Source organism: Dicentrarchus labrax, unplaced genomic scaffold (assembly GCF_905237075.1).
Source record: "Dicentrarchus labrax unplaced genomic scaffold, dlabrax2021, whole genome shotgun sequence".
NCBI lineage: Eukaryota > Metazoa > Chordata > Actinopteri > Moronidae > Dicentrarchus > Dicentrarchus labrax.
In genome coordinates, this window is record NW_026136715.1 from 14,904,769 (window position 1) to 14,929,270 (window position 24,502).

At 40.9% G+C, this 24,502-nt stretch overlaps 4 protein-coding genes across 6 annotated transcripts in view; all 4 read right to left on the reverse strand.

The window, feature by feature from the left end:
• LOC127377700 (homeobox protein Hox-C10a-like) overlaps nucleotides 1-24,502 on the reverse strand; it is a 56,544-nt gene that overhangs the window by 16,539 nt on the left and 15,503 nt on the right. Inside the window, exon 3 of the mRNA XM_051425810.1 lies at nucleotides 14,996-15,291. The gene's annotated coding sequence lies outside the window, so the exon portion shown is untranslated. The remainder of the gene's footprint in view (nucleotides 1-14,995; nucleotides 15,292-24,502) is intronic.
• hoxc5a (homeobox C5a) lies at nucleotides 3,276-6,439 on the reverse strand. Its single transcript, XM_051425822.1, has 2 exons — nucleotides 5,537-6,439; nucleotides 3,276-4,346 (listed from the first exon to the last, which is right to left on the reverse strand). The coding sequence occupies exons 1-2, from the start codon at nucleotides 6,012-6,014 to the stop codon at nucleotides 4,138-4,140; spliced, it is 687 nt and encodes a 228-aa protein (XP_051281782.1). The 5' UTR covers nucleotides 6,015-6,439; the 3' UTR covers nucleotides 3,276-4,137.
• hoxc6a (homeobox C6a) lies at nucleotides 6,975-14,973 on the reverse strand. 3 transcript variants are annotated; one of them, XM_051425820.1, is made up of 3 exons: nucleotides 14,215-14,973; nucleotides 8,554-8,753; nucleotides 6,975-8,089 (listed from the first exon to the last, which is right to left on the reverse strand). In XM_051425820.1, exons 1-3 carry the CDS (start codon nucleotides 14,280-14,282, stop codon nucleotides 7,773-7,775), a joined length of 585 nt encoding a protein of 194 aa, XP_051281780.1. In that variant the 5' UTR covers nucleotides 14,283-14,973; the 3' UTR covers nucleotides 6,975-7,772. The 3 variants fall into 3 exon arrangements, with proteins under 3 accessions (XP_051281780.1, XP_051281779.1, XP_051281778.1); XM_051425819.1 differs by lacking the exon at nucleotides 14,215-14,973 and having other exon boundaries at nucleotides 6,975-8,086; nucleotides 8,554-9,313; XM_051425818.1 differs by lacking the exon at nucleotides 14,215-14,973 and having other exon boundaries at nucleotides 8,554-9,312.
• Nucleotides 18,868-22,667, reverse strand: hoxc8a (homeobox C8a). Its single transcript, XM_051425817.1, has 2 exons — nucleotides 21,894-22,667; nucleotides 18,868-20,464 (listed from the first exon to the last, which is right to left on the reverse strand). Exons 1-2 carry the CDS (start codon nucleotides 22,327-22,329, stop codon nucleotides 20,148-20,150), a joined length of 753 nt encoding a protein of 250 aa, XP_051281777.1. The 5' UTR covers nucleotides 22,330-22,667; the 3' UTR covers nucleotides 18,868-20,147.

Here is a 24,502-nt window from a genome sequence, read left to right on the forward strand (position 1 = left end):
CGAACAGTCAATAAAAAAATTACGACTTTGTCTTCACATTGTAAATAAATTCTGTCTGTGTTCGAAAACGATGTAATGGGACTTTATGGTTCTTATTTGGGCTCAGACAAAAGGAAGTCTGTGCTCAACCGGAAATGACCTCTGTGGATTGAATGATGACAGTGTCAGCTCCACAGGTCAGAGAAAGGAATACAACAGCACAGAACATGGCAGACAAAACGGATGTTTAGACTGTTTCACTTTTACTGGAGTGATATTAGACTGTTTTGAGCTGCAGTGTCTCTGCCCCAAGTTAAATTAATATTTGATTCACACTTATCCCAGGACGCAAATACTGAAAACTCAGGAAATAAAATAATTTCGATTATAATAAGGGTCCTGTAACCTCTTTGATGATATATATGACAGATCTAATTCGTTTCTAATTTATAGGAAAAGAGGAAAACATCTTTTTGAATTTGGGGATGGTTTTTTATTGTATTTTGGGAGTTTTAGGAGGATATATTTTCTCCCTCTGGTAATATTAAATATACAGTACAACACAAGACAGTACCACTGCTTAAACAACATGGCAAAATAAAATAAAATAAAATGTTAGGAAAGAGCTGTAATCCATGCCCTTACGTGGACACACACTGTATTACCCACACAGGAGTGTGTTACACAGTGCCCCCTATTGGAAGTGTATAATTGATCATGCTGCACACCAGAAAGAGTAATTCTGATTTTCTTTTAAAATTCAAACAATACAGCAAAGGCTGCATGCCATCACACAGTGTGACATATATACAAGTGGGTTAATGCAGTTAATGCTGCATCACAGTCAGCATACAGCACTGCTGCACCTTTGCTCTGTCAGCTGAACACAGACACAACACTTAGGCTAATATCAAAATGAGACATTTGCAATTCCACACATTGATTAAGAGAAGACCAGTATTTCTACACCGAACTCCTTTCTAAGACATATGGGCGATTAAATGATGTGCACTACACAAAAACAGAAAATTATTGAGCTTATAAGATAACATCGCCTCATCAGTCTCCAAACTGATCAATTCAGTAATATCTGCCACTGCAGTGAGGACAAGCTGGGAGGGCTATGAGGGAGAGAAACAAATATGCTTTGTGCAAGAAAGGTACAATTTTGTAATACATGCAACAGCCATGCCTCCAGCTCCCATCCACAGTGTGTTTATCACAGGCTTTGAGCCTGGAAGATACAATAATTACACTGCGAAGTGCCTTTGAATCAAACCTGTCCCTTGGCCCAGACATGACCCTAAAACAACAGTAGCTCATGAGCACAAACACTGACCTTATGTCAAGGTGAAACAGTGTGATGAAGCATTTTAATCAGGAGGTTTTGTATTTTATAGCTTTTTTATGGTGCAGTATTTTAACCCATAAGACTACATTTTTGCATCACACAAAACAAAAGTCACATTTTATTTTTAGCACATTTGTTCCACTAACACATTCTCTCGAATCTGCGCCACTGAACCAAGCAAAAAGACTTTATGAATTAAACACAAAATTGTACTTCACAATACATACAGGTAGTCATTAGGACTATGTCTATGTCTGAGAGAGAGAGAGAGAGAGAGAGAGAGAGAGAGAGAGAGAGAGGGAGAGGGAGAAGGTGGGTTGAATGGTGAAGCTGGACGCCAGATGATTTTTGATAGTTCTGGCTGACTTTTCATTTTCGTCACAGTCACCTTTAAAATATTTTTTTTCTGTGCTCTTACTGACAGGACTAACATGCAAAACAAACTGTTGAATCAAACGGACTGCATGCCACTGTGTCTCAAATCTGTTGAGAGGCATTAAAACATCCACTTTTTGCTTTTATTCCCTACGATCAAAATCTGGTACAAATATGAAGATGATGCTGCGAAAAAAAAAATCCTAATGACAACACAATAACCATGAGCGGTATTTCCGTATAATCCCATTCCTGTCGGACTAAATGTACAACACCAAATATCCTCTAAAACATCTCAAAACGAACAGGTTCCCGATTATTTAAAAAAAAATGTAATTGTTTTATAATTATAAAACGCACATTCACTATCAATTAATACCGTTAATTCTGAAGTTAATAATTTGAACAACCATGCATTTTAAGTCACACTAATATAAACTATATTCTTTCACGGTGAAATAACGGCACAGTCGCAGGCCTGTAAAGGCAAAGTTAAAAAGCAACTTACTGCAGCAGCTCTCAGCTCCGCACCACCCGACTACACAGTCCGGAGAAAGGTACTGCATCCTCACTGCCACAAAGCCCTTTCTTCCTCAGATAAGGGGAAGCCAGCAGCTGCGATTCCGGACAGTTAAGATTATATATGATGTGTATATATCGAAGGTTTGTCAGCTCTTCCAGGCCATAAAACCCACTTAAATGACACCACGTGCTTCCTATGCACCATTCACAGGCCCTGCTTGGGGCAATTGGCATATGTAACCTTGTAAACTTTAAAATACCCTAAAAGAAAGACATACAAAAAGGGATTCAATACATTGTCCATGTATAGGATAGGCCTAACAGAGCGCAGAGAAAGTGGACGCTGCGCTGACCGGTTCTCAAAACCGTCAAGGAAGTTGAATAGGAAGCTATTAGTTTGAGAGGTGAGTTGATTTTTATTTTCTTTAAGTAGTGCTATAGAGAAATTACCTCCTAACCTTGGGCTATACTGCGTCATACTACTACTTCTACAAAAGCTGCTGCCGAATACAGACACCCAGCAACTGGCATGGTTTTATGTCCTCTATAGTAGCAGATAGTGTTGATTTAACTACAGTGTAATGATGCCAGGATTAAAGAGCAGGGCGATATCATAAAGTCGCCATATGGCCTCGACAGTGATGGCGCGTCAGTCTGTGGCCACAGGAAGCCAAAGTTTTGCATCCACGTTGTGTTGTGGGCGAGTGTTATCACAGGCTAGTGTGTCCCTTCCTTCCCTGACCAAACAGGAAACGGAGTCTGCCTGTGGTGGAGTGGTGGAAAAGGGGCAATAAAGTTTTATGAGGGCCTTAAACTTCAGAGCGCATTTGTCAGTCAATGAAATTCTGTGGATTCCGAGCCAGACTTAAAACGTGATCAGGAGGACAAAACAAAGGAGAAGTAGGGGGGTGGGGGGTGGAATACAATTTCTATAGTGGTTTAATTCATTAGACTTAAAGCACAAAAGTAATTAAATATGCGTGAGCTGTGTGAGTCCGCAACAAACCCCTTATATGTCAGAAAAATAACAGAAATGTTCATAGTGTAGTATTTTCCTTACTTTTAATGATGAGACTTTATTGGTTACAATCAACAATTAAGCCATCCTTTCAGTTATCCCAGACCTTGTGTAAACCAGGCACCTTAAAGTTTACAAAGGGGCAATAGAAATGGCTTCATTGCACATCACAATATTATCACATACAGTCGCTGAATTATACACAATGATTTAGATTCACATATGACAGACAACATGGACGATGCCTTTGACAGAAATCCACTCACAAACATATTAGCTCACTGGACACATCACACATCCGACCACGGCCTAACGTTTTTGCACTGCGACATTAATTTGAAAAAGAAAAGGAAAGAGGTGGGAAAGGTAGTTTTTACAAGTGGAAAAAAAAACTATTCAACTGATTTCCAAAGGAGTTAGAAATAGTTCAGCCTTTATTTGATTCCGACCTTGAAGTTTTATCACATGACGATGATATAGAGTTGGACATGATGCAGGCTGTCACCCAGCCTCCACTACTTTTATCCTAATTAAAAAACATAGATTATTAGTAGCATTGTGCAGCCTTTCAGTGCACTGCAGAGCAAAGCTTTGCAGCGTGAAGGACCCCAGCTCCCCTCAACCTCGTGTCCCCTTCGTGCAGTAAAGTGAGGTTATCATCGCATGGGCAGCAAATTAATTTAGAAATGTAAACCGATTGATCAAAGTGAGTGATATTCAATACATTAGGTCCCAAACTGCAGCAAGTGACACATAATTGGTGATGAAGCACACAGAGCGGTGTCATGATGTCATTGCTCCTAGCAGTTCATCCGGAGGTCAGGCGGCACTCCTGCACTGTGCAGTGTGGGGCTGAAAACGTGCTGCATGCACCCCGTTCACTGGTGCACTTTTACTCCTTCACTTTGATCTTTGAGTCCTTCTTCCACTTCATTCGTCTGTTCTGGAACCAGATTTTGATCTGCCTCTCGTTTAGACACAGGGTGTGGGCGATCTCTACGCGCCTGCGGCGGCTCAGGTACCGGTTGAAGTGAAACTCTTTCTCCAGCTCCAGAGTCTGGTAGCGGGTGTAACTGGTCCTGGACCGCTTACCCTCCGATTCTGAAGTGGTATTAAAATCAGTTAGCTTTCAGCAGCATTATAGAGGTAAATAAATAGAATAATAGGCTAATAATATTATTACACTATGAAAAAATCCTGGTTAGCCATAAAAATAAGCATTAAAAGCACAAATCTATGAATTTATGTCCCCTTACATTCTCGTTTAAAAGATCAAATATCTTTATATAACCTAATTTAACCTGATATTACTTACTGTGGATTTGTGTAATAAAATTTTATGTCAGCCTGATAAGGATGGTTAACTAGATCTAATAAATATACTAGGAGGGCCCTCTACACCCATTCACATTAAAACATAAAAAATACACAAGACTATTACTAAAGGAATCTTATCTTGTTGTAATATGTAAAAATGGCATAACTAATAATGCTATGGCCTCCCTGTAAACACTGGCCTCGGCCTAATACCGCTGCACAGGAGTGATAATATCGTGGGAGGAAAAACAGATGTGTAAAATCGAAAGAAGTGGGATTAGAAAATGGAAACTGATGTTTTCCAGATATATTTCCCTATTTATAGACTTGCTCGTGCACGGGCGTGCTAAGTAAAGCAACAGGCCTTTGCTATTGGACAAAAATATATTTTTTATCATCTCCACTGTGTGCTCCTGGCTATTTGCATACCACAAAACAAGAATAGCTTCTTTTTTTGCAGCAAATGTTGCTCACTGTCCATCTGCAGCCAGTGGTTCCAGGGCATAGAGAAGGAGCACGCCTATTCAGATCTTTTAGAGGTGAAAAGTTCATGATTGGGTCAGGGCATTGGTGTTTCCCAGAGTTCAATTTAAGGCTAAAGCTTCTCCCACACATAGTCTGATCATGTAAAGCATGTAGCTTGACTAAGACTATAAACGAAGCAAAGGCAAAACACTAATACTTTGAGCTGAATTTGTAAATATTATTTCATAGTTGTATCACAGTTTGGTTCTTTTATCCAATTATACCTCCATAAATCACCCCACAGATCACCTCTTCACCGTAACAGAGCAGGTTTACGAGCAATGGATGCCTTTGTCATAAAATTTATGACCGCGAGTTTTTATTATTTCCTGCGTTTGGCCTATAAAACTCAAGAGGGAAACTGGAACGGGCGAAAAGAAGTGTTGCAGCGTAAAGAGTGAATAAGGGAAAGCATCTCAGTCGCACTTTAGAAAATAGGCAAACTTTACCGTGGCTCATGTGCAGTTTTGTCATCCATGGATAAATCTGTGGCCGCTGCTCACTGTCCTGCCGCTGGCTCACTTTTGTGTTTCGTTTCATCGTTTGCGTGTTCTCCGCGTTTCTCTCGCCCTCCTGGCTCTTGTTGCCGCCGGGTTTTGTGCTCCTCTCCGGGTCTATGTCTGCCCCTAGTCCCAGCAGCGTGCTGCTGCCGTAGTTGAGCCCGCTGGCATCCACGGACGAGCTACTGGAGACCATCGTTATCTGTGGTCCTGACGGGAGAGGAGTATCCGTATTGCCACGCAGGCTAGTTTTCATCTCCTCCCGTTCAACAGAGGTCGTGGGGACGGGACAAGTGAATATCCCGTTCACATTAACACCCTCATAACGGTTGGACCTGCGCCCAGATAGATCGAAACTAAACATAGTGTTAGGAGAAGTTGTCTCGCTTGTTTGCCTGAGATTGGAGCTGTCAACATAAGAGCTCATTTTTAACTATCACCGACACTTTCTTTTCAAAGTAGAGAGGGCTGCGGGGCGTATGTTGCGGCTATTTCCTTGTTTTTGTTGATCATTGCTTTTCTTTGTAGCCGCTTTTGGAAAATTCTGAGCTGTCTGCCCTAAAAAAATAATCCAGGATTTATAGGTGGAGTAGGCTTTGGTATCTTTTTTTTAATTCTTGATCCGACGTGCGCTGCCCAAATATGGGGTATTTGTATGGGATCACGTGCACATGTTGGCCAGTCATAAATTGGCTTTGATACTCAATGGGGATATTGATGAATAGGAGAAACGTGTCCGGTAAACTTTGAGCTGTTGGTTGTTGAGGACCAGGCAGAGATCTTTAGCGCAAAAAGGGCAGGACAGTAAGACAAGAGCGTCATCTGGTGTCTGGTATGGGGCAGGACGGTCAAGACCGGCCAGAGCTCTCTGCCCCTGACACACAGCGAGTCCACAAACAGTCCCATATAATAATAATAATAACAACAAAAATAATAATATAATATATAATAACAATATTATTATATAAAAGTGAGGATTTAAAGTGCCCACTTGATTAAAATACATTTACGCATATGGACTTCGCTGGTTATGTTATGTTATAGTAATACAGCTACGGGAATGTTATAGTGTTTAACAGGATATTGGACAATAGCTCATTCCCGTGCTCCTATGATGTCAATCACAAAGTTGAAATTTAGTTTGAATTTTAATATTTAAGAAGCCAAAATTAGCTTTAAAATGACCTAATTAGCCTGTTTGTTGCCCACCTGCCTTTACAGCCCCTGCTGACCATAAAGGTCATGATAATAAAAATCTTAATGCAATAATAAGCCTCTACAATCACGCACTAAGTTTGGTGCGTATTTTAGGAAACCTTTCTTTGTACGGTTTTCTGACTCATCAGAAAGAAGCATACAAAGCTCCCAAAAACACAATACGAGGGTGAAAGTTTTACAAATATTTTATTCCATGATACACAATTATGACAAAACATGAATTCGTAACTCCCAAACAAATGTGAAGAATTACTAGTGTACAAATCTATCTCACAAGGGAAGCCTATTGTGTCAAATGATCAAAAAAGGGGGCTAAGCGCAATATTATGTTATGCAGCGTCTATCAAAGCGGCTAAATGCACATAAGTCCTCACAAGATTGACATAATATATACTGTTACTTTGATTATATACAGGCATTTCAGTCGTGTGTGTTTGTGGACTGTAGTCTATTATCCGTGCAACTTTCATGATTATGCAGGACACTTTTTCTGCGGACGATTCAAGTAGATTATACTGAGATCAAACGAAGTGTCCGTCCGTTTCTTTCCTTCCGTGGAATGTGCATTTACAATACTGAGTTAAGTCTGACCAACACTGTATTTTGTGAGGTGATCAAAGGGTTCACAGTGATGCATGGGGTGTGTGGGGATAAATACATAGATTTTTTACTGGCGTGGGAAATAACATAGAAATTAATACTTCTTTTTATTTTCACAATACATGTGTGACATTGCAATAAAAAAATCAGCGCTCCAAATGTCACAGGGGCCATTCTGTGGCTGAAATAATTTGGATTTCTAAGGCTTAACACTCCTGTGGTCAACATGGGATATAAGTGGGAGAGCTGCGGGGTAGCCATCATGCAGTGAAGTCGCTCTCAAGTCCATGTAGATTTTTTTAGGTAGTTATGTTGGGTTTTTAATGGTCGTCAGGTGTTTGTTTCCCTCCTCTTCCTCTTTTTAAAACTATTCTTTCTTCTTGTCCTCATCCTTCTCTTCTTCCAATGCGCCATTGCGTTCCTCCTGTCCCTCTTGAGAGGCTCCTGTCTGTTCACTTCCAGTCACCGTGGAGGTCAGGTTGCTCTCTTTCTTCCATTTCATGCGTCGGTTCTGAAACCAGATTTTGATCTGCCGCTCTGTTAAACAAAGCGCATTTGCGATTTCAATGCGTCTGCGCCTGGTCAGGTAGCGGTTGAAATGAAACTCCTTCTCCAGCTCAAGTGTTTGATAACGAGAGTATATCTGACGTCCCCTGCGTCTGTCTGTCCCGTAGCCCACTCCTGCTGAGATACAAAGTGAAGACACTAATTTAATCATTTGTAAGGCGAAGTCACATTTGACATTAAAAATTAAAAAACATGCTTCTGTCTGTGGTCTAGTAATACTTTGAGGCAGTTGAGCATAAGTTTCACCTCTTTGCTATGAATGATTATTGTAATCCAAATCCACAAAGAAAAATAAACACATTTTAACTGCAAGACAAATCCCATCTCAGAGGGCATCTTTGCATCTGTTATCTAAAATAATGAAAGCATCATAATATATTCTCTTTGCCTCACACTACTGATTATGGCTACTATATCTGTCTTAAAATGAAAGCTGTTTGTTTGCACATGCAAAGGCCCATCTACAGGTCGAGGGGATACAGTAATGTTTTATGGGGCCATAAAAAGTAACTTACTCTCTTGGTAAGACATATCGTAAAACTGGCCCATTTCCTTAATTTATTTGTCGTAGTAAAACTCACCGCTGTGTGAGTTCATTCGCTGCATCCACGGGTAGATCGGGATGTTGCTTTTCTGATCCTGCGCTCCTGCTCTTCCTTGATCCAAACTGTACTCTTGAGCAATGTGGCTTTGTGTATTGAGTCCCATGTTTGTTTGTCTGCAACTGGGGAGCACGTCCTTGTCTTGAAGAAACACGTTTGATCCATATTCATACTGTGCCCTGCCAGACCCAAAAACGACATTATCTTGAGGAGAGTAGAAAGGTGCATATATCCGATTCTGGGTCACAGCAGCACCGTACGACGAAAAATGTCTGACTGTGTCATAGGTGGTGGAGTTTAGGGGTACGTTAGGCAAAACATCTTGACCACCGGATAAATGGCAGGAGAGCGACGGGTTTGCGAAATAAGAATTCATACCTTGCTTGTAACCCTCTCTCCAACTCTCCCCACTTCTTTATCGGTCTCTTTTCAATCTCCTTCTCAGTAAATCTCCTTCCCCGTCTGTGTCAACCAACCACACCTTTCTCCAAGGTCTTCTCTTTTTTTCTCGACTTTCTGCCTCTCTAACTGGACGTGGGCTACTTTGAGGATTCAATATTATTAATTTCCAATCTCCGGTTAAGACGCACAAACCCGAGTGTTATAGCCGAGGCTTGGCTCGGTGAGAGACAATATGACAATGTCAGCTGACCATTCTCCACCAATTGAGAGGCAGGAGTTGAAGAGAAACTGTAGCTTTTAGCTCAGAGCTTGAACATTAGTGCTAAATGCCGATAAACACAACGTAGAGTTGGAGTGGCACACTGTACAGCTTGGCTGGATGAGACATTTTTGACTTGAAGTTTAAGAGAATGCGGTTTTTAGAGAGGAAGTATGATACAAAATGTGGACAATGTCAGTCAGTACAGTGATACAGTCAAAGAAAGGCGGAAATCTGCATACAAATACACGTGAACTCAACTCTAAATGTGTCTTAAAGAGTGCAATTCAGGAAATTGCCTATTAATTTAATTTACTGAGATATGAGGGGAAAACATTTCCTGTGATACTGAGTTCTTGTGGTGGTGTGTGTGTGTTTGTGGTGGGTTGTGTGTGTGTGTATGTGTGTGTGTGTGTGTGTGTGTGTGTGTGTGTGTGTGTGTGTGTGCGTGCGTGCGTGTGTGTGTGTGCTTCCAAAACTCAGTTTTAATTTCACAACACACTGCAGAGATGGACAACAATATCTACATACTCTCACCCCGCAGGACGCACAGCCTTTGTATAAAGACTACAATGAATATCTGCATTATATTGTTAATCTGAGCCATGTCGGCGAGTTTCCAACATACTGTTAATGTTTCCATTGTGTATGAATTATCTGGCGTGTGAGCAATTTCTATGCGTTTGCAGTGAACTGGGGGAGGGTGTAGGTGGTAAGAATGCGTTTATGGTCTCTCTTCTGCGAGGGCAATAAAACAAGTGACGTTCCCCAGCTCACCAACAACTATCTCTGCAGCAAAGCCCTGCAACACGAGCAGCAGTCTCCCAGGCTCAGAAATGAAAGCACTGCACAGCATGTGGAGGCACAAAGCAAAGGGAAATAGCTTGTCTAGGTCCGGCCGACTAGTAAAGAACTGCGTCTAAGAAGAACATTTCTACCACTCTCTGAAAAATCCAATCAGTTATGCGACTGTCCAGCACACGTCAGACAAAATCCTCCACAGGCCAACTGTGCCCGGTGTTCTCTAGGAGCTGATTGCTCTCAGGTACAGTCTCTTTCACTCATAGCAATAAAGAGTATGCTTTTTACATTTTACGCACAAAAGTTACAGCTGAATTACAGTAAAATGCAATGTGTAAAATGCTTATGCAGATGTTCCAGTTTTTTTTTTTCCTGTTCTGATCATACTTCGACATTCCTCAGACACACATGGAGGAAAGAGGAACCGATAATTATCTCAGCAGCAAATTATGGGTTTGGAAATTACTTTAGAGGTGTTCTGCAAAAATCTAGCAAAACTTAACTGCCTGTCTGGGTGAAGTGTGCTGCCCCTGAATGCGTAAAATCAACTATAATGATATAGAAGTGACCAGTTTCTCTCACTCTCAGCTTTCTGTAATCAACATAATAAAATTACTTTTTTGTATAGACGATGGAAGCGCATGTTTATGTACCACCGGCATTTTATTATCAAAAATCAAGCGCGTTTGAACAGAATAAAACTCCACACATTAATTTGAAACAATATAATTCACATTATCTTGGCTTTTTCGCAACAGGCCATAATAGATACCAATAAAATAATCAATACAGTTATTGAAAATGTCTGTTCAAGCGCAGTCGCTCTGGCTGCAGCAGCCTATTGGTCCACCTCATTGATTTCTTCAATAGGGTGAATACTTGCAGACTAAACGTGCAACACTGTTTGGTCTGTTGTTTGGGGTCCTGAATAGCCCATAAAAGAGACAAGAACAAAGAGAAGGAAGTAGCTGGTGCAATAAAAGTTCCCCTTCACCTTATTCGTGGCCATATGTGACATCCGCGTAGCACAAATTTGAGGCAAAAAAAGGGCAAAAGTTGGAGACTGTAATGTCTCGCAAATGCTGTCCTGGGATTATTTTTCCTCCTCACTTTGATATTAAGTAACGAATCAGTTGACGATGGGATTGAACAAACATAAAGCAGCAAGAGAGGAACAATTTATATCATTTTCAACCGACAGAGGGGTTATTGTTGATGAAGAGCAAACATAAGGAATTACAGAAAACATAAAAAGTGTTTTCAACACTGTAACTATAACATGAAATTTAAATTCAAATAATAGAAGCCCAAAATGTAATAAATGTGCTGTTTGATAGTCCGTAATACTTCCTTCATTTGTCATGCTCACGGTGTCAGAGACAGCATGTGTACACGGTGTGTTTCATTTGTTTCAAGTCTTTGTTTTCATTTATAACAATTTCTGTTGTTGTCACCGGGCAGTTGTTATAATTTAGTCCTTTTAAAAAAAGCTTTTGGATTTAATAGAACTTTTAATGGCTTTATATGAACTAAAATTATATGAAAATTATTTGGGTTTCAAAACACATATTTTCCCTTAATTGTTATTCACAACCCACCCACCCACCCCCCTAAAAAACAGGCTGGTCCATAAAGTTTAGGTTGTAAATAAAGGCTGAACACTAAAGGCAATGTGTGGACTGGAGAGGCTGGAATGCAGCAGAGGCTGAGTCAGTGTGCAGAATTAGAAAGGTCATTCTTTCCCCTGTGTTTTAGTGTTTTATTGCGGCCCGTGAGGCAAATCACATGCGCGGCTTTTGATGCAGGGAGGAAAGAAGCCGTTTGGTGCACGTTTCTACAATCTTTAAAAGGAAATTGTGTCCAGCGATGAACGATTGAGAACCAGGAAGATCTAAGACGAAAACACTAAATTATTAACAAAAGCCTGGTACCAAATACTAACCGTGGATATTAATACCTAGCATTAATAATTAATTAATGAATAGTATATGCTCTTAATTTGTAGTTAGTTATCTACGGTGAATGCGCATTGGAGGCTGAGCGTGATGGGGATAGATCATGCGTAACATGATTATTATCATTATTATTATATTATCATTATTATTATTTTTATTATGTTTGTCGGGTTTATAAGATTATCATGCCGGATCGGTTTTAAATTCACACTTTAATTTGTTATTCTGCTGAGGGCCTAACTTTGACAACCTGCTCTCCTGCGACACAACCAGGGCCCATGCACGTCCATGGCTTCTCTTCTGCATGCCTATAGATGCATCATCAATATCCAACACCACAACATCGCTCAGTATTAGTTATATGGGATCTGTAAAATTTCTACATTATCAGCCATGATTAAAAACACAGCGAGGGAGGAAAAGTCTGGTCAGTCCCTGATGCTTTTTCCTCTCCCCCGCTTCTAACCTTACTAATAAGGAGTAATTCACATACTAACAATGTAAAGCCCTCTATAAGCACTTTACCATCGCTGGCTAGCCCAATTAATGTCCGGAAGTGTTCGACTTTATGCTCGTTAAGCACTCAGGAAGCTGTTGCCCAATGAGCGCATGTTGATCCACACATCATAAATTATGACCATTAGTAGGCAAAATTTTTGCCCTGTCGGGATTTGTAAGTGAGGTTCTAAATGTGGTGATGCGGACAGATTCATGACTTCATGGAGTTTTATGCGAACCCATCTCTGGTTTTAAAAACACTGCAGGGCAAAACAATAGACTGTGGTTTTCCCCTCTTATTTTAAACCAAGATTTACCTAACAACCCAAATGGCATGTATTAAATGGACTCTCTCCCTCTTTCCCTTTTCTTTTTCCCTCCCTCTCTCTCTCTCTCTCTTTGCAGGCATATTGGGCTGCAGCGGACACGATCCATTGCAACACCAATGTTTCATAAGGGAAAAGCAAACAACGTGTGTAACAGTAGGTTATAAGACTTTAAAGGCTTCCACAACGAGGCTTTGCTAATAATTGTATTTTACAAGATTGAAACGCAGGACGGCTGTGTTTCAGCGGGGAGACAGAAACACATGAAATCACTTTATAACTAAATAAAATATGTTATTGTCTCTGAACAGACAATAATAAAACACAGAGGGAGCTTTTCACCAAGCTGAGCTTTGATAAAAACAAACGCTTTCAACTTTACAGGCACACAAAAACTACTGCTGTCAGAGTCTCTCTCTCTCTATCTCTCTCTCTCTCTCTCTCTCTCTCTCTCACACACACACACACACACACACACACACACACACACACAACACACATAAACACTACTTAAGATGCCTTTGAATAGGTAAACTACTTCGTTTTGGAGTGCAAAAGCCAATTTAGTTACCAATTTAGCTTTCAATTTAGATTTCATTTTTGGTTTCTCTCTCTCACACACACACACACACACACACACACACACACACACACACACACACACACATAAACACTACTTAAAATGCCTTTGAATAGGTAAACTACTTCGTTTTGGAGTGCAAAAGCCAGTTTAGTTACCAATTTAGCTTTCAATTTAGATTTCATTTTTGGTTTCTCTCTCTCACAAACACAGACACACACAGACACACACACACACACACACACACACACACACAGAGAGAGAGAGAGAGAGAGAGAGAGAGAGGGAGAGAGAGAGAGAGAGAGCCACACAGACGTATAAAGCTGGTTTTCAGCCCATCTATGAAATGTTCAAAATCCTGCAAATATTTCGATATTAATATGGATTACATGGATTTTTCCCACTCTTTTTTTTGAATGAAATTGAACTGGAGTGTATTTGCTCACACATTGTTACCATTCATGTATGATTCACTATACGCAGTTCACTTGTGCTGCCCAATTCACAACATCCTGTTCATAATGTCAAAATTAACACTGTTATTGCTGCTGGATTCGATGATAATGAGGTCTGTAATGATTTGTTTTGCTCATGGTGTAAATAAAATCTAATGCCACTTCTCACAGTGTCGTCAGTGATTATGTCACAGAGCAACATCTCATAACAAATCACTGCATCTCATTATATCTGGAAGAAAAAGAAAAAAAAAAAACTGGAAACAACAATGACACAGACAAATGCCTCATTCTCCGAGAGGGTGACAACAACACATCAGACACTCAGAAACACTCCTCGGTGTCAGCTCGTGCGGTTACTCACTGGCAGCAGTGTATCAGCTGGGTCAGCTGACATCCGCAGTGAACCGCCGCCGACAAACCAGCAGCCATAAACAACCAGCCTCAACACCCGCCCACTTCCACATGCAACCCTTCTGATCGCTAGGGGGCAGTGCCGGGATCCACAATGTGTACATACTGAAGCCTGTGTTTCGTATGTCGTCTGTGTGTGTGTGTGTGTGTGTGTGTGTGTGTGTGTGTGTGTGTGTGTGTGTGTGTGTGTGTGTGTGTGTTTGTGCGTGCGCGTGTGTTGAAACTGCTTATGTTATTCAAGCTCTTGGCACAGACTGAATATAACAAGTGACAACAAGTATGGAAACAAGAAATAATTAGAGCACATCAACCAGCTTTGAATGCAATTTGTCACTGCCTGGTCAGAAGGGCCTATGAGTGATGACAAAGTTTACTATCAGTGGGCAATTTATTGCAACAGACTGGCACAGCAGCTCTGAAATGCTCAGCTAATGTCGGCTAAAGCGGCCAGTGTGCACACAGGTGCTGCTACACCAGCCAGGAAGGTATAATGGCTATGTAATGAATGTCGCTCTGGGCATCAGCAGCTTCCCAGGCTACAGGTCAGGTCACAACTACAGAGAATACACGCATCAACCTTCTCATGATCTCACTCACACACACATACACACACACACACACACACACACTCCTCTGCATCATTCATCATTTCAATCCAGCAACCACCGGCTGATGGCCAAACACAACAAAAAAACACAGAGAAAGAGGGATTGAGATGTATGTAATCTTACCCCAGCGGGCTCTCCGTAGTTTGTAGCTTCACTGTGGTCCAACACAGCAGCTGAGGGGTCACGAGTGGGAAATATCAACACAGCGCACGTCTCTCCCGTTTACTGCTGGCTGTCTTCACATCCTGTCGACAAGTAGCTTGTGGAAGCAGAGGCTTGTATGTTTGCCGGGAGAAGTCTTTTCTAAGCAGGCTTGCTTGCTCCCTTTCCCCCCCCTATCCAGACGCGGCTTTATTGCCTCCGGTAGGGATAAACGCAGGCAGCGGCTGGTAGAGGCGGCGACTGTCCCGAAGATCCCTCTGTCAGGAAGTCGGAGATCGGATGAATATCACACAAAGCAGCGCCAACACGACTGTGCAGTGTTTTTTATATTAGGGAAAAAAATGGTAAAAAAGACGTTTCTACGCCCCAGCGTAGTCTGCTGCTGATACAAGGGAAGGACCAGAGAATAGACAACAGCATAAAGTTCATGTTCATAGAGCGTGTGCCACGTGGCTCGCTGCAGCCAATCGCAGAAAGGATTCAGTCGTAAACTTTTATTACTCAGCTGTAAATTTCTCCCTTTAACAACCAGGAATGTTTGCACCCATCTTTTCCCTTTCTTTTTTTCGATTGCACAAAACTAAAAATGGCCACACGACGTGGAGAGCGATGCTGAAATTTCCCCATATGTCACAAATTAGACGTGCGTCAAAAAAAATATGACACTTCCCCTGGTGGACAAGCTGTATGCCATGATGTACTCAGAGCCAACGGGAAATGGGAAATAAAAAAAGTGTGAGTGAAAAAAGAGAGGGAGGGTAGACAGGAAAAGAGACAGGGAGAGAGGAGAATAGGAGAGACATGGTGCGAGAGAGAGGGAGAGACGTCTAATAAACTTCAATTAGGCCAAACTACACTTTGATATCAGGGCCTGTCTCACTGGCTAATTCTCAGGATTACATGGCAGTAAGCACTTGTCAGGTTTCACTGTTCACACCCAACCACAACTAGATGTTCCAGGTGCATGTATAATACGAATATGATGTCAAAATTAACTAACTGGCTTCAGGGTATCTTCGTTTGTTTGTTTTTTTTTAAACTTGAAAAGCAGGGAAGGTGGGGTTTGAGAACACAGAGAACATACACACCACAGCAGCTATCCAACAACCTTATGACAAGGCACCAACATACACTGTAAATCTGGTTCAAACTTTCAACTAGGATCTATGACACAGAGAAGGAAAAGATGGCGCGTTGGAAAATACGGACATAAATGTATCTGTACATCTATAGAAAAAACATGCTGCAACCACTGGGTTGTTGCTTCACCTTCAACAAATGTATTGCATCGAATTACAGCTAATATATAAATTTAGATGTAACAATACAATAGAAGAGAAATCAGTGAATTTGAGCCCAACACGCATGTTTTTTTTCTCGTAAATCCCACTAAAGCAAGAGCTCTCGCTTTAAAAAAAATAAATAAATAAGGAATTATCGCATGCAGTCTCGGGTACAAATAAAATAAATTCCCTCACAACCAAATAATTAAAGAATTTTGTGCTACATACTTGGATGAGAGGTGCATCTTGTTCTTGCAGGCCGTGATCTCCACACTGAGCCTCGGCACACAGACACAAAAGATGCAGACCCATCCCAGCCGTGCCTTTACACCGCCAATAAAGTTTACAGCAGGTACACTAAACTTTATTGGTAATGTCAACCCTCTGCTAAAAGTACACACACACACACACAATTGACCCATTCGTGGTGCACAATAGCTGTGACTTGGAGACACATCCGGAATTTTCTAAAGACTACACGCACGCAAAGAGAGAAATAAACACCCTGGATGAAAGGGCTGCGCTCTGACGCAACATTGTTTCATTCAGAAAAATATAAGGCACTATTGCAAAAGTTGACACTAATTTGGTTTTGTGGAATCAGCCTGGACTTGGATTTTAAAAATATACAGTGAATTTAAAAAGCAATGCAGACAAATCCACCTTTTTGTTACAAAGATAAAATTTAACACTGTGCTTTCGATCAGTTTCATTCGTTAGGCTCCACTATACAACTTCCCCAGTCACACTGAATACATGCTGCACTGTTATTGTTTATCTTCACAAGTTTGTTTTATTGAATAAAATAAAAAATGTATATTAAGAAACAGCTATCAATTGGAGAAAGTCGTGCGACTTTATTTTTTTTCCTGTGTCCCAGAAAATGCATGATTACATTTAGGCCTTTATTTACCAAATCCCACAATCTCCCTTAAAGCTACAAAAAAAAAATTCAAGACAAGCCCAATAACAAACAAACAACAACAACAACAAATCCTTTGAGAATGAATAGTCTCCTAACACTCACACCTTACAGTAGCCTCCACGGTAAAGTATTTGCATCAACAGTGTCTCATATACACATCGAATAGAGATCCCTTCAGCTTATTCAAATAGTCTATAACTGAGCGGATAAAAAGCAGACAGGCTAGACGCACCAGGAGTTTTGAATAATTTAGCTGCATGACAATGAAACAACTACACGGCACTGTTAACTATCTGTGTGCTTCCAATGAGTTGTAAAAAATATAATAAAATGTTAAAGAAACACCGGAAACGCAGTCTGTTATTGGCCTTCAAATTAAAAACACAGAGAGTCTTTCAGTAGAAATGCGGGTGAAATTCTGTTGTAAACAGTAGGTGGAAAAGGAGCAGGTCAAATTACATGTGTTGGAAAAGAAGGATCAGATTTCTGTTCTGTTCTTATAATCGAACGAGAACTGGTGTTTTTATAAATTGTAGCAGCACTTCAATTGACTTACACTGCCATGTCGTTTGAGTAATATTGTAGTGTTTGTGCTACTTCAGTGATACTCAGATGCGGACTGCTTATACCCTCCATTTATTCCAAACCATCATCATAAAAACAGCAGCAGGACACGGGGAAGAGGAGACACAAGGTGTTACCTGCACTTGGCCTCTTATTCGCTTTGATTTCAACGCTCTGCTGGTTTCCGGAGGTTTGTCTGGACACCAGGTTTCACACATCACCTTGCATGGTATAGACAGACAAACGCCTCCCTCATGCTTTGGCATTATTTCGTCTGATTATTAACATCACGCCAGATGTTTGTTCATCTCATCTCAAACAGCCATTATTCATCCCAAGATTCATTAAGAAAAGCTTCGCGTCCTCCCTGAAGAGAGGAAGTTTCTTATTAAGAGGATGAATCAAATACGACTCAGGCTTTGGAGAGTACGCACGCTGTGAAAGGGATGCGCAACCTTTCCTTAAAAGGTAAAAGGATACGTCTGCAAACGCGTGGCTGGCGTTTTTATGTTAATCGAACAAGTTGGAAAGTTTAAATTAGGCAAAGTTTAGTCAAGAGGCTATTCAATATGCTTTTACGCCTCCTCCTCCTCCTCCTCCTCCTCCTCCTCCTCCTCCTCTCCCCTCCTGCCGCTGCCAGGAAATATTTTTGGGCATATGGGCTGAAAATCAAAGCATCATCAAAACATCAACATGGATGCTTGTTTATCCATTTCCTCATTGAATTGTTTTGGTTATTTGTATGAAATTACTTCTGGAGGCGTTCCGATATGAAAACTGAAGGGTGAGCTCTGAACGCTACCACAGCATCCCAAAGTGTAAAACTCGTTACAGAGAAAAGCAGTGGCAAGTGGCAAAAAGGTAATAGTAAGATGAATCTGTTACACTTGTCTGTATGTGCGCCTCATTCTTCTGTATCTGTATGTGTGTGTGTGTGTGTGTGTGTGTGTGTGTGTGTGTGTGTGTGTGTGTGTGTGTGTGTGTGTGTGTGTTTGGGTTGGGGGGGTGAAGAGGGAGTCATTTTAGCAACCGAGGCTGTAACATCAATAAAAAAACAGAAATGATTGTGAGCCATCTTGTTTATTTGTGATTTTACATCAACAATGGCGGGGACACACAATTCCGTCTTTCACAGGAGAAAACACCAGGAAACGAGCATATTGTTAACATCAATATAACAAGACGTACATAAAGATTATATTCAGTGCAAAACAACTACGCTATATCACCAGCACATTAAAATAAAAACTCCCTTTACTTTAAAATCGTTGTAATTGTAGCAGGTATTATCATACACAGTAAATGTGCGTTATAGGCAGTTTTAGTTGTTGGGGAAATAGCTTGCAATCAAATCAGAGCGATGCCACAAGTGAGGAATATAAATTCAGCAAAGGCAAGGCTCTGAGTTTAGGTAGTGCCGTGGTACAATCTCAAAATTGTTTGCTTGGCTTTGAGCTAATTGTCTTCCCAAGACTCACAAATTGTCTTCAACAAGTGTATATTGTATATTGGGTAAATGCTACATACATAACTTAATAATATAAGGATGATATAGAACACTTTAAAAATTAAAACCATATGAAATCTCTATATTCAGAAATCTCTATTGCAATTTCCCCAGGTTTAGGTAGCATCAAAGGATTTCAAACGATTGCATTTCCCTGGTAATCCTAGAAAAAGATGTCTGAGGAGCTAATGGCTATCTTTGTCTAGGCCATTCACATGAAAACGAGTAAAACAGTAACAGTAACAATTAGAATAATAAAACTTGTGGTTTATACATGGGCCGTTAGCCAATGTAACTGCTGCGATGATGTCTGAACACTCACTACTAAGTTATAGGCCTACATTTCGCTTACAAGTTCGGAAAGGATACTCTGAAATGATGTTCTTTTTAAATGTAGGCTATAATCTATTTACAACACAAGTCGGCGTTGGTCATGTTTTTGATCTTATTTGGCTATGCTTTTGATACAGTTATTATTAAAAGCAAATTTGTAAAAAATAGCTAAGCCATTTTCCATCTAACATGCGTTTTAATTTAACTCCCCCTTTTTTTTCTCCGCAAGGGCGACAGTTCTATCAAAGTAAAATGTGCTACAAGCGTGTGTAGCTTCTACAGAAAAAAATCCAAATGCGAATCATGTTAGGATAATCGTGAGAAGGGAGAATTTTGTCTATTTATGACAGCAACATTGGAGGGATTCCTGTTCCCTCTTGACAAAATGAAAGGGTGGTCATAAAGTTGACGCTCTCTGCCTCCTTGTGACTCTTCGTCTGTTTATGGGACCTCTCTTTTTTTCTCTTTTTCAGCCATATAACCATAAAAACGACCATAAAATCACTCCTTGGTCTCTTCTTTCTCTTCCGCTTCTTTCTCTTCTGCCTCTTCCCCTTCACCGTCCTCGTTGCCCTCTTCTTCGGCCTCGGCTTCAGCCTCTCCTCTCTGACCCGGAAACTTGTCTTTGTTGTTCTCTTTTTTCCACTTCATCCTCCTGTTCTGAAACCATATCTTCACCTGCCGCTCGGTGAGGCTCAGGGCGTGGGACACCTCGATTCTTCTCTTGCGGGTCAGGTAAGGGTTGAAGAGAAACTCCTTCTCCAGTTCAAGAGTTTGGTAGCGACTGTAGGTTTGCCTCCCATTCCGTCTTCCTGGGGCTTGAATGAAATAAAGCCAGAGGTTAGCTGGACTCACCACGGTCCCCCCATTAAAAAAAAAAAAAAAAAAAAAAAAAAAACATTCAGATGACTTATAATTAATTCTGCATTTTTACTTTTCCCCCATTCAGCATGAAAACTCATCGTTCAGCTCCCTAATTCAACATTCACCCCATTCAATTCACATTCACTCATAAAGAGCGGGGAGAGCCCTTATTTAAAGAGTAAGATGGCTACATTGGGTTTTCTATTAACAGTAATATCTATTGGTCTACACGTATAACAAATAGGGTTCATATAAAGAGTGGAATTTATAAACAACAGCCTTCTAAGTAATTACATTTTCCACTTATGTTTGTACCATTTACAATTTTGTCTGCTGGAGTGATCAGCTGTCTGACTTTTACACCTACTTCACTAGAGAGTCACTGGTATGGACTGTACTGAGAATATACTGTATTTATATGTATACATAAATAGTAATGTTAGCTATTTCTAATTCATACATCTATAAATCTAGACAAATTCCCACCAGTTTATTGATGCCCACAAACAAAAATCCATATCTAAACTACATGTAATTAGTATGGTTTTCCTCACTAGCAACAGGGCCTGTGCACGCCTGGTGGAGATTTTCAGTCACACACACATTAGTGACACACACGTAGGAAAAACAGAGATGGAAAAGTATGAGAAAAGAGAGATGAGATAAAGCTGCACTGTAACAGCAGATGGGGACAAGCTAATGATAAATGACAGATAAAAATGAAGCTTACACCTGTGTGGAGTTAATGTAGGCTGATAGCCTGAACAGAATGATCCATGGATGGAAGAGGTAATATCCACAAAGCCCTTATGATTATGGCAGTATGTGTCTGAGCCACATTGGGCCTGTGGGTCAAATTACCCCCTAAAACCCCCGATTCTGGATAATCGGTGCATGTTGTGTTTCAGCTAACCCTCCTGTCACTCTGCATGCTACTGGTGTGTGTGTGTGGCACCACAATATTTTAAAAAACTAGGACTTACTCATCCTTCCCCCTCTTTGTGCGTTTAGACTTGAAATTGTGAAATATCTTATGTCAACGATAATTGACTTCAGAAGAGCTGGTGTCATTAGATGTGATATGCAATTCTGTGTTAAAAGGTACTTTTGAAAACAACAATTCAGCCCTGTATGGACATGTGCTGCAGAGTTACAGCAGCCTGCAGTACAGGTTGTATGTGCCCCATCATGTTCCCTGACTTATTTCGTTTTATAGTTAAGAGTCACACTCATGTATACTCAAGCATATTTAGCACACATGCACGCAAACACATACACACAGACAGAAACACGCGCTGACGCACACACACACACACGCACACACGCGCGCGCACACACACAGAGTAACATAGAAAGAATAGGAAATAATTGTATGATTCTGACCGTGGGGTCTCATCCAAGGAAACATAAGACTGGGAGAGGAGTTTTGATTTAAGTGGCCTTGTCCTTCTCCGGGGTTAGAGCTGCTCGACGATTTACAGTCTGGGTATTGCGCTAGGCTTGCGTCTTGCTGGGTACCATAAAGCGTTTGCCTCGGAAGGGCTTCATATCCATAAAATTTCGTTGCGTCTCCGTGGCAAGCCAAAGCGCAAGGGTTTTGCTGGTATCCGGGGTTGGAGATCCCCGTGGTCCCGTGGTGGAAAAAGTCCTGCACATGATGGGACGGGTGCTGAAAGCCCGGTGCGGCTGCTCCGGGTCCGTAAACCAGCGTGTGGCTGCGGGCAACGCTTTGTGGAAACCTGCAGTCGTAGTAAGTTGGCTCCAGTGACTCGCCGCCTTTGTACTTAGAAAAAAGAGGGTTAACAAAATAGGAGCTCATGTTTAGTTAGCATCAAGCAGACGGAATCTCTCGCTGTAGAATATCTCCTTTAGGATGATGGCAGCCTTTTGTTTAGGGTCCCAACTCGCACAGCGCACACAGGCAGACAAACCGGAACTAGGAGAAACGCTGCCCCTTTGGACAATCTACGGCAGCTCACTCTCTCTGAGCCGTTCCTCTCATCGGATTTCTCTCGCAGTCGTGAGTGTTTTTTCCCCCAGCTTTTTGCAGGCTCAAACCCGGCTCATGGCATGTGCTTTGGATGTGCGTTAGCTAAGGTTAAAGCTGGGCTGGCTCGACCGGCACAGTCACAGACGCTGCTCTTTTCTTTCTTTTTCCTTTTTTTTAAGCTTCCCACCCAACCACCCCCACCACAAGCGCCCCCCCCCAACCCTCCTCCACCCCCCACCCCTTCATCTTTCTACGACCGGTCAGACATGGGCCCTACGTATATCCACCTTGAGAGGAGCTGCACTAATCATAACCAACAACCAAAGAGGCTTTAAATATGATCAATGTTATGCTTATCACAAAAGCTTTGTTATAAGCTGATCAGTGGAGATAAGGAACGGTTAAAATATAAAGACTATGACACATGGAACATTTCCACTGTAATCTGAATTTATAGTTTAACTTGTTGTCTTTGCATGGAGGTTATGGGGTGTATAAAGCAGAGGAGGTTTCCTCTGTATAAAGAGGCTCTACTGAAGGTTATACACTAATTTCTGGAAAATAGTTGACCTTTTATGGGCTCCAGGAGGTCAACACAGCATTTCAGAAGTTCATGAAAACCAAAATGTTACATAAAAGCAAGACAAAAATGAAGCTATGACACGCAGAGGTAAAATAAGACAAAACATCCTCATCGTGTAATAATCGAGTAAAGGCCAGGGCAACACACTTGCACCGTGCGCAGTAAAACACGACACACGCAAATATAAACACGACCTGTGAATACTAGGTGCCACTTACTGACCCCGTAAAACCGACGAGGATAAGCAGTAAATCTCCCTCGTGGAGGAGTTCATAAAATTTTACATTGGATGTTTAGCTACAATGAGCGTGCGCACAATTCCCAGCTCAATAGTTGTATGGGCTCCCTCTCCAAATATGCCAGTGTGGTTTTTGTGAGGCTACTGACGTTTTATACACATCATCGTAAAATATGAAAGGCGCACTGGGCGAATTTATAGACCTTTCACACTCTATAAATATGCAGATTGCCAATCATTGTTGCACAGTTCTTGGGGACTTTGAAATGCTGCTACAGACGTCAAATATTTAAGGATTTAAATGACCAGGTAGCTGTTTTTTAATCAAGTGTACGGTGTCAATAAAATTATTATGATGGTGATGATTATTATTGGGCCAGGTTTTGTTATTGTTGCTGTTATTTCTGCTGTCAGTGTTGCTATTTATGGTATTGATTTTACTGATGCAATTGTTTACGAACTGGTATTAAAGTCTGATTTTTATATATAAATATTGTTTCTGGCTGTTTGTTAATTATTTGTTGTTCTTTTATTTTCCCCAAGTATTTTAAGAGTTATGATTTTTAATTTACATAATGAAAAATAAAAACATTTTTTTTTTTATCCAGACACAGAATACAAACGCATAATGGCCATTTACCCCATTGAAATGCAGACTTTGTTAAAAACTAAAGTCTGTCCGAACAGAATTATACTATTTTTAATGCACACACAATGGGTTGCAATTAAAAATCACAATTAACTCCTAAATTCATGGACATTTGAGGGGATTTTTAAACCGAAAAAGTGACAAAAACTAAAATACAATATTCCTCACAAGACAGAAGTAAATAAATAATACTACTAATAAAATAAAATATCAAATAAAAAATCCTATTTATGCACACATTCTCTGGCCAACACAACAACCAGCTCGCTGCATACCGGAGTGCTGCTCTGTGGCCTATTACACAAAATGCGGTGGGTGACCATATCTGTCATTTTGTCATCGATAGGTTACTCTTCATTTTTCAGCCAAGCCACAGAGCTGTAAAAGACCCATTGAACACACGGACTCTGCTCAAAACATGAACCGACAGCGTCATCTAGTGTTGAGATGTGTCCCTCAACCTGAATGAATCCACCAATCAGAAACAACTGTGATGTGGACAGAAAAGGTTCTCCCCATTTGCCCAAAACCT

What these genes read in the sequence shown, in the direction of transcription:
- hoxc5a (XM_051425822.1), bottom strand. Translation starts at nt 6,014, where the DNA reads ATGAGCTCTTATGTTGACAGCTCCAATCTCAGGCAAACAAGCGAGACA. An exon ending in AAAACTGCACATGAGCCACG is followed by an intron (nt 4,347 to 5,536) that starts GTAAAGTTTGCC and finishes ATACCACTTCAG; the next exon opens with AATCGGAGGGTAAGCGGTCC.
- hoxc6a (XM_051425818.1), bottom strand. Translation starts at nt 8,950, where the DNA reads ATGAATTCTTATTTCGCAAACCCGTCGCTCTCCTGCCATTTATCCGGT. An exon ending in GCGAATGAACTCACACAGCG is followed by an intron (nt 8,090 to 8,553) that starts GTGAGTTTTACT and finishes TTTGTATCTCAG; the next exon opens with CAGGAGTGGGCTACGGGACA.
- hoxc8a (XM_051425817.1), bottom strand. Translation starts at nt 22,329, where the DNA reads ATGAGCTCCTATTTTGTTAACCCTCTTTTTTCTAAGTACAAAGGCGGC. An exon ending in TCCTTGGATGAGACCCCACG is followed by an intron (nt 20,465 to 21,893) that starts GTCAGAATCATA and finishes ATTTCATTCAAG; the next exon opens with CCCCAGGAAGACGGAATGGG.